Source organism: Bos taurus, chromosome 24 (genome assembly GCF_002263795.3).
Source record: "Bos taurus isolate L1 Dominette 01449 registration number 42190680 breed Hereford chromosome 24, ARS-UCD2.0, whole genome shotgun sequence".
NCBI classification, from domain to species: Eukaryota; Metazoa; Chordata; class Mammalia; order Artiodactyla; family Bovidae; genus Bos; species Bos taurus.
In genome coordinates this window covers 38,893,010-38,907,217 of record NC_037351.1, presented here as the reverse complement: position 1 = coordinate 38,907,217, position 14,208 = coordinate 38,893,010, and the positions used below count along the sequence as shown (strand labels likewise).

At 42.3% G+C, this 14,208-nt stretch overlaps 1 protein-coding gene across 20 annotated transcripts in view; it reads left to right on the top strand.

Annotated features, from left to right (window-relative positions):
- EPB41L3 (erythrocyte membrane protein band 4.1 like 3) overlaps positions 1–14,208 on the top strand; it is a 145,388-nt gene that overhangs the window by 118,592 nt on the left and 12,588 nt on the right. For 6 of the 20 annotated variants that reach the window (XM_059880871.1, XM_010818893.3, XM_059880864.1 and 3 more), the window contains exons 12-14: positions 5,812–5,865; positions 8,084–8,119; positions 8,853–9,044. In XM_059880871.1, coding sequence (XP_059736854.1) covers positions 5,812–5,865; positions 8,084–8,119; positions 8,853–9,044 — 282 coding nt within the window. Of the gene's footprint in view, positions 1–257; positions 822–5,811; positions 5,866–8,083; positions 8,120–8,309; positions 8,376–8,852; positions 9,045–14,208 lie in introns of all 20 variants that reach the window. The other 14 variants (XM_059880872.1, XM_059880869.1, XM_024984313.2 and 11 more) reach the window with 6 other exon arrangements.

Genomic DNA, 14,208 nt, shown 5'->3' with positions numbered 1-14,208 from the left:
TCTTCCCCTCCAACCTTTTTTTACAGCCTACCCTATGTTTGGCTTGAGGGTCTAATGGGGAAAACGATGGCTCTTCATGGGAGCGTTGGCATGCACCTTGAATGCTTTAAGATTCATGAACGACCCCAGTGCTGAAATTCTTGTTTTGACGATTTTATATCGGTACCCATAAGAAAATTAACTAATCGCAGTTTTCTTTTTGTCCTTTTGCACCTCTGTTCGCTGCTCTCTGTCTCTCTCGCTGTCCCTCACATCAGTCACCTGGGCTTGGCACCGACTCATGCCCCCCGCTCCCCCCATCAGCCCACCGTCCCCCTGCATCCCCCACAGGGCTCCGCAGGAGGTGTAAGGAGAACGGGCAGCCCCCGCTGGGGGTCGAGCTGGCCCGAGACTCCAGGCGCCAGCACGGGGAGCCCGCCTCGGACCCTGACAGCCGAGGGAAGCCGTGCCCGGGGGACCACGACGTGGCTCTCGGCTACAAACCGCAGCCGGGCAGAGGGGCCACCCTGTTTTCCTTCTCCCTGCAGCTCCCTGGGTCCTTCCCCTCTCTCCTGGATGACGATGGCTACCTGTCCTTCCCCAACCTGTCCGAGAGCGCCCTCCTGCCCCAGAGCCTGCAGCATTATCTCCCCATCCGCTCGCCCTCCCTCGTGCCCTGCTTCCTCTTCATCTTCTTCTTCCTGCTCTCCGCCTCCTTCTCAGTGCCCTATGCCCTCACTCTCTCCTTCCCTCTGGCTCTGTGCCTCTGCTACCTGGAGCCCAAGGCGGCCTCCTTGAGTGCCTCACTAGACAATGACCCGAGTGACAGTTCAGAGGAAGAGGTGTGTACCTCGGCATAGAACACACGTCCCTGTCGTGTTCGGGGCTTCGGTCCGAAACACTTGGTAGACGGCTGCTGCGATAGTGGTCCTCCTTTCAGAGCCTCATTTACCGTCTGTGCCACTCCGTGCAGAGGTTTTGTGTGCCGGGGATGCGCCCCCCCAGCCCCGGGGTTAGGCACAACACCATGTGGACACAGCAGGCTGAGCCCAGCCAGACCCATGCTGCCGCCCACTGCCTCCTGCCAATGGGAAAGGACTCAGCCTCGAGGCAATCATACATAAATAACCCGTTTGCTCTGTAGGAACTCAGGGTCAAATAAAGGCTCTGTTTAGTTACCATTCAATAAAGGAAAGGACACAGAAGACAGATAAAGTAACTTTTCAGCTAGACGAGGCAAGGTACCAAAACGTGTCCTAATGCAGTGATGCTCTGTGCTGATACGCGCCCAGTAAAGGATGCTCCAGGTGCGGGGAAAGGGCCCCGCCCTTGAGGGTACATCACCACCAGGGTGGCTTTCCAAGGTTGTAAGCGCCTCCCTCTCCTCCCTGGAGGTTCTGAAATGCCCCCACTGCTCTTTGACGGTCATTGCCAGACTGTCCTTGTGACTCCTGGAGCAAAGTCCAATCCTGTGGTTTTGTTGAGTCAGAAAGATAGGCTGGAGCCTTTTAAAACACCCAGTGACATCAGTTATTGGCAGGGTCAGAAACGGGAGCAGAAAGAGCTGAAGTTGAAAACAGCGGTTTTCAAACACAGTCGGGGAGAGACTCATTTTAGGTTTCTATACACCATAAAAATGGGCTGAAATTCCTTGAGCACAAGCAATGCCAGATCAGGTATTGGGAGGCAACCATGCTGTCAGGCCAGCGTGAGCCCCAGATCCACCCACGTGGAGACAGTCTGGTAGGTGAGCCTCTGGGGCTGGCAGCCAGGAAAGGACTTGAGCCTTCCACCTCTGTACCTGAAAGCGGGCTGACCCGCATCCCTCATCTGAGCCACTGGGGGAGGTGACATGGTAGCTGGTAGTTTTTCCTTTTAATTGCTCCCCTTCCCACCACTGCACTGGCATGTGAATAGCCCAGCAGTTTCCCTTTGTGCAGCCTTCAGTAGACGCCAGGAAAAGTACAGAAGCTGCCAACAGGCCTCTGGCTGACACCCCTCCTCCCCCACCCCCACCTACACCTCCCCCCAGCTCCTCCAGCAATTCTCTTCCCACAAAACAAGGGTTTTGTGGCAGGAGACAAACTCGATACACCTAGCAGTTAAAAGAATCACAAAGTCAAAGCAGCACTTTAAAAAGGAAAGAAAGTCTATTCAGGTCTGTGCTCAGCTAGAAGTGATAATTCCAGCACACCTGTGAGTGTATAGCATTGCAAGGTGCATAAGCATCTATATTTAGTTGTATTGTGACCATTTCTTTGTGGCAGCAGGGAAAAATGGTAATGATCTGAGAGATGTTCTAAAGAAAAGTTTAGCCTTTCAATTTGATATTGCCTAAGAACCCTTTGCAAGGTTCTTGGATCTTACATGACTTAGATCCAAATCTTAACTGTTATAGAACTATTTTCACACATGGAAAATATTTTAAGAGAAAAACCACTGTAAATCCTAGTCTTGAATATCTGTTTCTCACAGTAGAAGCATTATCAAACAATGTAGGTCTAAACATACAGCCTTTAAGAACACAATATCATCTACAAAAGCTGTTTGTACTATTAACTGGTTTCCAACCTGGATATTATCTATTCCTTTAGCAATGGAGTTAGTCATCCAGCTCACAGAAGGCAAAAAGATTGCCATTTTATGTTCTTCTGCATTGTTAAATAACTGAACTTTTATGTAGCCAACCACACAGATCTTGTGCCTAATCCAGGGTATACATCTTGTTGTAATCAGTGCATGAAAATTAATGTTCTACTTGGGCATGTCTGCGTTACATCAGCAAAACAAATCACAGCACTTACTCCTTGCAAGCTGGTGGCAGCGTGGCTGGCGTGGCATAAACCCTCCTTGTTCCTGCAAACCCCTGAGACCGTGAACCAGCTCTGGCCTCGGCAGCCTTCCTGGCCACCCATGACAGCCTCCTGCCACATGACCTTGTATTTGGCCATCTGTTCAGTGTCACCTCTTAACCCCAAATGTTAAGAGCTATGTGCTCTGGTTCAAGCTGAGCTAGAAAACTCAGATGTAGGTCATTCAGTTTAAAAAAAAAAATCACCATTTGTTGACACGGCCTGTTTTCTTCCCTGGGCCTCAAGCACTTTGGCAGCAAAACCGGGAGACTTTGTAACATGCAGTTCAGCTCTGTCACTTTCGTTTTGCAAAATCACTAATGACTGGAACGCTTTTTAAATATTTTGACATCCCTGCTTACATTTGTCGCATGTGGCTGTGGCTTCATTAGTCCCAGCCCTTCTCAAGAGTGAAATCCAGTGTAGAGAGCTGTAATCCTTTCAAACTGTAGGGCAGTTGGCCATTTTTTTCTTTTGTCCTTCTAAAATTTGGCTCAAATACAGAGGGGCTGAATACTAAATCATGTACATCTCCCAAAAGATATAAGATGAACTTAGTTCACCATAAATTGTGTGTCAACTTGTGAAGCATTTTTTGATGATGCCAAAAAAAGGAGATGGATTAAATCTGGAGGAAAAGATTGACCACCTGATTTAACACTTTAAATTGTGTAAACACATCATATGATAGTCCATGGTGCAGCACACACTTTGCAGTTTTACTTAGTCATGTTCCGTTGGTCAGTCGTGTCCAGCGCTTTGCAACCCCATGGACTGTAGCCCGCCAGGCTCCTCTGTCCATGGGATTCTCCAGGCAAGAATAGTAGAGTGGGTTGCCATTCTCCAAACAGTTGCTATAAAAGTTGTTTTATTCAGCCTTTATGACTTCAGTCTTTAACTGTTTACTGATCAGGTACTATATTTGTTGAAGGACTGACTGACTAGGTTCTAAGTAGGAATGTAAAGGAGCTTAGATGTGGCCTAAGCTACTATTTATTTGTGTATACCTAGGAAAAATAACAGCAATAATGGTGAAACATTGAGTTGGCTGAACTTTTTGGCCAACCCAGTATTATATTCATAGCAATATTTATGATTTTATAGGCATTTTTAGCTCTGTGTGTGTCAGGTAGTTAGGGCTATTAATTTCCCCATTTTCCAAGAAGGAAATGGGAATTCAAATATGAAACATTCCCCTCGTGCTGCAGAGTTAAATATCAAGCATTAGAGCTGGTATCATTCTGACATGAGACCCCTCTCTCTTATTATTAACTGTGGTGGTAATTCCAGTACCAAGATGCTTGGAACGCTGCTGAAGTGAATTCTAAAGCCGTAGGGGAAGTAAAATAAGGGGGAAGAGAAATACTTTGAAGAACATTCGAGGCCTTTAGCACAGCTAGTTAGTCCTCTGAACCAAGTTGTTTTTACTTGTTCTCGAAAGCCTAAGGTTTCCTTGAGTTGTTCTGTACCTTTCAACAGCAACCTAACTCTGTCTTCCTAAATCAAACCAGCCTTGCCCTAGACTGTCAGTTGGTGAAACCGTGTTAATGCGCCACCAGGGTCACCTGATAAGAAGATTAATAGCCACCCCCCTGCCAGGTGTTGCCAAGATGGTTGGGTCATGACAGCTCTCAGTGTGGTTCCTTTACCAACCTATTGGAAAGGGTTCCCTGCCCCGCTTAGGCACGGGAGCAGGTTGCCAGGATAGAGACTTAGGTGCATAGGGCAAGTATGAGTGACAACTCCTTTTCTTTCAGGAATATAGGAAATGAAAGCTTGGGAGCAGGTCAAAAAGTCAAGCCAGCCAAGAGTTGTGTCAGCTTAATCATGTCCCAGCCCTCCCTCTTGATAACCCATGTTCTTTGCAATGAAAGATCTAAGAGGCAGATTCACAACCTTAGAACCCCGAGTTTTGATTGTCGTTTACAAATTATTAATCACACAGCTTCATTCAAGGGAATTTTAATAGTTGCTAGTTTCAAAGGGAAAGTCAGTTGATATTATGTAAGATGTTTAGGTCTCCTTTTCAATGGCCATGGCTCTTCTCTCCTCCAGAAAAAAAAAAAAAAATGAAAAGTGTTTGTTCTAAATCGTAAACGTCTATAAAACAGATTAAAAAATCAGTCCTGAAATTCCTATTGTAATTCTCCCGTGAAAACCTAGGGTCTGTAAAATGCTGTGCTTTGTTTTATTTGTTTCCAACTAAATGTCTCTTTCCCTCCCTCTCTCCTTATTTTTCATTACTATTATTATTATTATTTGCTTCATTTGAATGTTTATTTGGAACAAGATATTCAAATTCCATACTTTTATATACCTCTTTCTATTGGAGGGTGGGACAAAGTAAACAATATATAGTCTTAAAAATATCTAGTTACCAATGCTGCTGGAGAGTTAAGTTACACTTTTCGTACATAAAACATAGGCCAGAGTCACTGGCATGTGCTTTTTAGAATTAAAGGGTAATGCAGATAGCCTGATGGTCTTAGATGGATGCAAATTATCAAAATGATATAAAAAATGAGGGGCTGAAAGTCCAGTGACTATTATAGTAGCTTTTTATTTAAATGTACTTGTTTATTTACCTTTCAATCGTGACCTATTATACTAGAATTTTTTAAAAATATATAGATTGCAATTTTATTTGCATTTAACATTTTTAGATCTTTCTTGGGGTTTCTGTTAAAAGGGCGGGAGAACGACACAGCAGCAGACATGGCACCCTGGCTAACGCGCGTCCTGCGGTTCAGGCGGGCCGTGTGCTGCTGGTCTTCCTCCGAGTGTCTCTGCTGATGGGACCTGGCTCTGGCCTACCTTTGGCTTTTGTTTGCACCTGCATTCTTGTGGGAAGGTAGTGCGATTTTACAGGGCACAGAGAAAGGGACTGGGCTCTCGGACCCGGACATACCTGCTTTGACCAGATGATTTGTTTTCTCTTCCTGCCTTTCTCCTGGAACCTGATCACCTCTGCCACCCACAGACGGACAGTGAGCGCACAGACACGGCAGCTGATGGGGAAACCACCGCCACTGAGGTTGGTACTGTAACCGAGGGGCTCGGCCCGTTGCCTGATGACAATGCTCTGAGGGCCAGCTCTGTGTTTATTAGCAGCTTGCATTTAGCATTTTGGCATTTAGAGTGGAGAGAAATGCTACCTTAATAATAGGAGTTAAAAATATTCTGCTGCCTAGCCCACTGGTTCTCAAACTCTGGCCTGCATCAGAGTCACCTAGGGTTTTCTATTCGCGTTCAGAAGAAGGTCTGGAATAGGCTTGAGAATTTACATTTCTAACAAATTCCCAGGTGACAGTGGCTCTGTCGGTTGTGGGGTTGCATTTTGAAAACTCTTGGCTAAACTGATAATACATTTAAAAAAATGTATTCCCTTAACCCAGAAGTTTATGTATGATAGCCATAATAGGAGGGGGAAGATGTCGGGGGAAGGTCACAATTAATTTAAGTAGCTTGTTTACTGAATACAAATACATTTTAAAATCCTAAATGGTCAGAATGCTTATTAAAATTATAATACTTCTCTTAACTCATTTTTTGTAGTCTGGATATAGTCTAGGTTACTCAAAAGAAACTAATTCCCCAGGGAAGAGAAAATTAGCAAATTACTGTTAGTACTTTATGGGAAAAAAGAAAAATTATCACATTGACCAGTGATAGGAGAAAAACTGTGCTATTATTTAATTTTATTAATTTTTAGGGTTCATTAAATATGTATATGGCTTGTTGTTTTTTAAATCTTCTCTATCAGCAACTAATTAAGATATCTGCAAAAAACAATATTTATCTCTAGTAGTGGAAATCAAGATGTTCATTTCCTAAAGTGCTAACAGAATTTATTTTTCACTTTGCTGTAGTGTTTACATTAGGCTGTTTTTTATGTTATCCAATCATAATATTTTCTAGTTGGGTATTTAGGAAGAATTAAAAATATTACAAGTAGTATTTACACATCATTTCACTGAAAATATTTTCAGGAAAACATTTCAAAATGGAGTTAATTGTTTTTTTCCTTTGGAAATGGCAGAGTTCAATTCAAAACTTGGAAATCATCATTTGTTAATTTAAAGATAATACTGGAAAATTATTAGCAGTTTCTTTTAGGCAGTCACATATAAACTGATTATAGTATAATCATTTTCTATGCCAAATATCCCAATTGCATCTTAATTTTGTGAGAATTAGTTACAGGTAGCTACTGATACATTCAACAAATTTCATTGTAATCCTAACGTATGCTATAAACGAAAAATATTTTAATAATACTACTTTAAATTTTCTAGCAGTTTTAAAATTTGTATTACATTTGAAGCATGCAAGTGAAGACATGTAACATAGATTATGCATTTTAAAAATAAAACGAAGAGCTATGAACCCACCACCATTGTAGAGTCAACATGCCACCAGCCCTCTAACACTTTTTGTAAATAAAAAGCGTTATTTTTATTGGAGCTCTTCTTTTTTCTGGAGCTGGTTGTAACAGTAGTTCAGAGTGGGGCATTCAGGTTAGACAGTCTGGTCCCCATTGAAACCCAGACAGACTCACCTTGAAGGCAGCCTGCTCCAGTATCACCTGCTTCTCATCCATAACTTCACTCTGGACCTCCTCTTGTGGTTGATTTTGGACTCGAGGGAGGTTTATTTATTTATTTTAATTTTCTTAGTTACCCAGTATCAGCCCTCTCCTCTTCCTAAATTTGTTTTAAAGTACGTGGGCTCAACAAATTCAAGGTTTAAAGAAATTTTTTAACGTGAGAACCTTTGTGTTAAGTTCTGTGTGTCTCACTTCTCTAGTCTACAAATCGGGGATCATAATAGCTAACCTCATAGGATTATGGGAAAGATTGACTCAGAGCACTCATCATTGGGTATTCATAGCCGTTTGGTGAATTTTAATTTTGATGTGGCCCCTCACACTTCCTGAACCATTTCTAATGTAAGGACAACCCGTCAAGTCCTAGCTGTCACCTCCCACACAGGGTGTATGCTTGTCATACTTGGAAGTCTCCAAGTTGAAGCGTCCAAGACCCACCGAGCAAGGAGTCTTTTGCTCTCATCATCTTATTAAGCTTCATAATTTGTGTGTGAGAACATTGTGGTTCACATATAAAAAAGAAATGTCCTCTAATGTAAGCGTAAACAAGTGTCCCGCGTAGCTGGCTTATCTAGACCCCGTCCTTCGATCTCAGAGTCGATGGCATGGTAAGACTTTATCTCCCACTCTTTCTTGATGCTGGCAGTCGGACCAGGAGGAAGATGCAGAGCTCAAGGCACAGGTAGAAAACTCAAAATGGAACAAAAGCCAAAAAAAAAGCAGCGTGCGATAAGTCACTGTTGGTCTTCGGTGTTCAGATCTTCCAGCATGCTCCGTGGCGGTGACCGTGTGTTGGTGCTGTGCGCAGGGTGGCACTTGTTTTCGTGACTTATCATGTCCCTTACCTTTCCTTTCTTTTCCACTTTTTTCAGAATAGTCTGATTAAGCGAATAAAGGGTGAAAATGTGTATGTCAAACATAGTAATCTTATGTTAGAGGTTGGTATTGGTATATACCAGTGCATGCTCGTGTGTGTTGGTTTTCCTCCAGGGGCACACCTGTGGGCTCGTACCATGATGCATGAAGGGTGTGTTCTCACCTGTGACTATGTGTGGTTGACTTCTCTGCTTCCTTTGATTCCTTCCTGTCCCCCCGATGTAGATCCCCTTTCCTGTGTGTGTATTTATTTTAATTCTCTGGTTCTGTGTGAATTACACTCTTTACAGTTGACCTTTGAAACTTTTGATTTTTATGCTTGTGTGATGGAGATTTTGTTTTCCCTCGCTTTTCCTTGGAAATATCACATTTTCACCAGAATGTTTGTGGTAGTGTCATGAACCCTGATCAGAATTTTTTTTTTTTTTTTTGACTACTAATGAGATAACGACCTTACTTTTAAAAAGAGAGCGAGCACGTGCAGAAAGGAAATCAAATGTAAAACGTTGACTGTTGGATTCTCTATGTTCTGAATATAGGAGCTAGATAAAACCCAAGACGACCTGATGAAACATCAGACCAATATTAGTGAGCTGAAAAGAACCTTTTTAGAAACCTCCACAGACACTGCCATCACGAACGAGTGGGAAAAGAGGCTTTCCACCTCCCCCGTGCGACTAGCCGCCCGGCAGGAGGATGCACCCATGATCGAGCCGCTGGTACCCGAAGAGGTTGGTATTCAGGCGTCAGGCTGCACTCGTCTTCAGTTCACTAGCGTCACTCCTCTACAGGGTCTCCAGGGAAGGGATCTGGAAGGCTTCTGAGTATAGAATCTCACCCCTTGTCTGTGTATAACCTGTAAAATGATTGGGTGGCCAAGGAGTGAGTAATCTCATCCCATGGTGCCTTGGAATGACCGAGGACACTGCGGTGCAGGCAGGGCTGCTTGTTCTAGATTTCACAGCTAAGACACTGACCTATTGTGTGAATTAACTGTCACTTTTTCTGAATGTACTTTCGCTGCCTGAGGAAACGCCCTGAAGGCCCATAAATGTTTCTCATCACTTGCAAGATGAGGCCTATTGAGATGGTCTAATGTTTGAACATTGTTCTGGAGTTGATAACATTTCAGGACATATTTTCCTCTGGGAATACTATACTAGGCTTTTACTGGTATTTGATTTTTATTTATAACATATATATACATACAGTTTTTTAAAAACTGCTTATTTTAACTGACTTATATATAAACATTTATATTATGATTTATAATGAGTTTTTATTTAATTTTTAAGAGGGAAAGTAAAGGCCAGATTTTTGTTTATAATATATATATATATAGTTTTTAAAAACTGGTTATTTTAACTGATATATATATAAACATTTATATTGTGATTTATAATCAGTTTTTATTTGATTTTTAAGAGGGAAAGTAAACGCCAGAGGTCTTTTTGAGTAAGAGCTTTCCACATAGAACAAATACTCTCTTTAAATGTTCGGCGAGAGGATTCAGCTGGTGTAGCTTCAAGGCTCCCCTGATGTAGGATCCACAGTGGCAGTGGAACTAATCTGACTGTAGACCATTACACGTCATCTTTCTTTATCTGTCTGTCAAAAGAAGTCATTTTTAAAATCAGCTTCTTTCTAGCATCACATTGATTAAGTTATTTCTTACCAAGATTCCTTTCTTGAAAGACATTTGTCCAGGAAGATGGGATAGAACAGAATAAAATTAAAACTTAGGCCTTTATGGGAGAAAACTCCTTTTTAAGCAGGAGTCTATATGCAATGCTTAGGTATTAGTCATTTTCTAAACTTCCTTTGAAAGCTGTTTATCTAAAGTGACCACAATCCTGACTTTCTTGACAGTTCCAGTCCCACTTTTTAAAAAATGACAAGATGTATCTCCATTTCAATCATTTTGAAAAAAAGGCCTTTTTATGCAGAATAAATGAAAAGTCCAGTGACCAAAATATTCTTGTACCATTGGTGGTGGTGGTGGTTTAGTCACTAAGTCGTGTCCGACTCTTGCAACCCCATGGACTGTAGCCCACCAGGTTCCTCTGTCCATGGGATTTTCCAGCCAAGAATACTGGAGTGGATTGCCATTTCCTTCTCCAGGGGATCTTCCTGACCCAAGATTCGAACTCAGGAATCGAACCGAGTTGCCTGCATTGCAAGTTTCATTCAGATTGTTTAGAGTTTCACAACAAAAAGTTTCAGATTTTCCAGATGGATTTAAATATTGTAGTTCCTGCATTAGTAAGACTGTCATTCATGAGTTATGGTCAGATTAGTTTTATCATCATTGGTCAAATTTGATTTACCCTATTTCTTTTTTATTTATTAGTTTTATATTTTTTTTAAATTGGAGGATAATTGCTTTGTAATGTTGCATTGGTTTCTGCCATACAACAGTGTGAATCAGCCATAAGGATACAGATGGCCCCTCCCTTTTGAGCCTCCCTTCCACACCCTACCCTATCCCACCACTCTAAGTTGTCACAGAGCACCAGGAGCTCCCTGTGTTATACAGTAACTTCACACTAGCTATTCTACATATAGCTCACCGTATTTCTATAAGGGCTGGAAATAAGGAAGGACACACTGGCTCTGAAGATGACAGATACTGGATTAAGTTAGAAAAGCACAAAATAAATTGCCACTGAAAAAGTCAAGCCTCTCTTCCTCTGCTGTCACTTAAGGACTTGGGAGGTAGCAGGCTCTCTGAATGGAGGTTCAGGTAGTGTGCTTGGAAAAGTTAGAGTGGTGATAATAAACCAGGGGCTGTAGAAGTCTAGGCCATTAGACTTGTAAAAGAAATTCTTTTTGCTTATTAAATCCTCTAATTCTTTGAGAATAACATTGATGATCCCAGTCGTGTCCAACTCTTTTCGACCCCATGGACTATAGCCCACCAGGCTCCTCTGTCCATGGAATTCTCCAGGCAAGAAAACTGGAATGGGTTGACATTCCCTCCTCCAGGGGATCTTCCTGACCCAGGGATTGAACCTGTATCTCCTGCATTGCAGGCAGATTCTTTACGGCCTGAGCTACCAGGGAAGCCCATTGATGAATCCAAAGAACGTTAATGACTTGAAGAGGTGATGGTTTGAAATACTAAACTTGACATGGATACGGCTGCCATGTCCTTGCCTTGTCCTTGTTGATGCAGAGAAACTGCAATAGACCTAAGAAAGGATTTTTTTTACAAAAGGATTAAAGGGTGGAGGAAAGACGTCCTCTGCAGAAGAGCAAGCACTTGGTTTCCATAGCCCAGGCATCAGCAGCTGACTTTGTAACTGCGTTCAAGTGTCTGTTGAGCGGTTATGCAAATGGTGTACCTCAGGGCTTCTCTACCACCCAGAAGGGAAGACACTATAGGAAGACTTGCTGGATATAAAGAAGAGCTTCTTAGAAACAGGGGTTATCAACTCTTTTATCAAAGGGGCTCTGAGAAAGCAGCTCTAAGTAGCTTCAAGTCCCAGAAGAGTGGTCCTTCCTGGGCTGGGCAGTCAGGGCTGTGCCCACTTCCCTTGCCTTGGGGGCTTCCATCTAACACTCCTCCCCAGTAGGATGACACCCACTTTACACTCATTTGAGGGCCCTGGAGACAGCCCTAAGAACAACCCTGCAAGTTCTTATCTTTCAAATTCTTCTTCATTTCTATATTCAGACTTAACATGGCTTTCATTATTGGTTGTGTGAAAAGCACAAAAGATAATTGTGTCCTCCCAGCCGCTAGGCATATGCAAAGCATATTTGTTTAAAAACACATAAACAGAAGATATTCATCTTAGAGGTGAGATATTTTTCTAGATAAATTACTCATTTGATCTTACCCATTTGTTTAATGTATCTCACTTTAAATTAATTAAAACAGTAATTGGCCAGTTTTAGAAAGAGGTCTAATTATTTCTAAAAGAAGGTATTTAACTTAATTTTTTAAAGTGACATCTCAAAGTAATATTATTTGTGTCAGAAGGGTAAAGGAACTTTGATTTAGTGACCCCAAGCTTAGTTGGACTTTTTTTTGGCAATCTCAGTGATACAGTGTTGTTTTGGAAAGATAATATAATGACCCCTGATTTTTAATGAACCATCTTTTTCCTTATCTATGGTGGTCGAACCCTAAGTAAATCTACTTTGCTACCAACTTATGAACAATTAAGAAAATTAGGAGTTGGAAATACAATGAGCTAGTAATGGGATCATATTCTTAGAATATAATGTATATTTAATGTAAAGTGTGAATTTTATTGCCAGTTGTTTCACGTTTCAAATGTTTGAGTTCACAGCAGACAAGAGGCCACGATGCCCCAAAGAAGCAAATGATAGCAAATCCTCCTGAACTTTGTAAACCAGACAAACCCGCACATAGAACCCATGGAATGGAGGGTAGATGGATGAGATGTGAAGGGTGTCCGCTACATCTTCTGTCCACAGATATGTCCCATGGCAGCCTTTTTGTGATGCAGTCACAGGCCTAGTCCGTATCAGGGGAATAGTGAAAGTGTTAGTGGCTCAGTTGGGTCCGACTCTTTGTGACCCCATGGACTGTAGCCCGCCAGGTTCCTCGGTCCATGAAATTTTCCAGGCAAGAATACTGGAGTGGGTTGCCATTTCCATCTCCAGGGGGGCTTCCCGACCCAGGGATTGAACTCTGGTCTCCCACATTGTAGGCAGATTCTTTACCATCTGAGCCACCAGGGGAATATTCCTTTGTGGTTATTTGAATACTGAGAATTTCCACATTCTAACCACAGTGCAATACAGGTTAGCAGTTATACACTGCCAGTGCTGTCCCCTTTTCTAAGGTGGCAGGCAGTTTTACTGGTATATAAACTTAGCACACCCCACTCCAGTACTCTTGCCTGGAAAACCCCATGGATGGAGGAGCCTGGTAGGCTGCAGTCCATGGAGTCGCTAAGAGTTGGACATGACTGAGCGACTTCACTTTCCCTTTTCACTTTCATGCATTGGAGAAGGAAATGGCAACCCACTCCAGTGTTCTTGCCTGGAGAATCCCAGGGACGGGGGAGCCTGGTGGGCTGCCATCTATGGGGTCGCACAGAGTCGGACACGACTGAAGTGAGTTAGCAGCAGTAGCAGCAAGCTTAGCACGATCAACCCTCCCTATTCATGGATTCCAGATTGTGCACTTTCAACTACTCACTGAAATTTATTGTAATCCTAAAATACTAAACATTTTCATGATAATTTGCAGACAGGTGCAAAGTGGTTAAAAAATAAATAGTTGCTCAAGGCATTCCCAGATAAGGTTGAACAGGTAACAAGTTTCATGTCTCATACTGTAAGCAGGTGTCCTTTTCAAAGCCTGTTGAATGCCCCGTTTTTGCTTTTTTATATTCTTGTTGGTGATTTTTGCTGTCTAAAATGACCTCCAGGCATAGCGCCGAAGTGCTCTCTAGTATTCCCAAGTACAGGAAGGCTGTGATGTTCCTTATAGGAAAATATGTGTGTTAGGTAAGCTTTGTTCAGGATTAAGTTACAGTGCTGCTGACTGTGAGTTCAGTGTTAATGGATCAATAATATATATTAAAGAAGTGGTCTTTAAATAGAAACACACATAAAACAAGGTTATGCATTGATCAGTTGATGAAAATTTCATGGCCAGAGGCACCCAGGAACCTGACTCTATCTTTCCCTTAGGAGCCATGGTTCAGCATTCACTAGTCCAGTGTTCACTGATTCAGTGTTCATGGAAACTGTATAGACCATAATTGTCATGAATACCTAGAATCAGCTCTATGCACTTTTCTGCTTTCTTATCCAAGTTTACTTTTGCTATTCAGGTCTCAGATGGCCCTTAAATTGGGCAAAAAAAGAAAAATCCATTCACCATGGATCATCTATACATGCTAGAGAAAATCA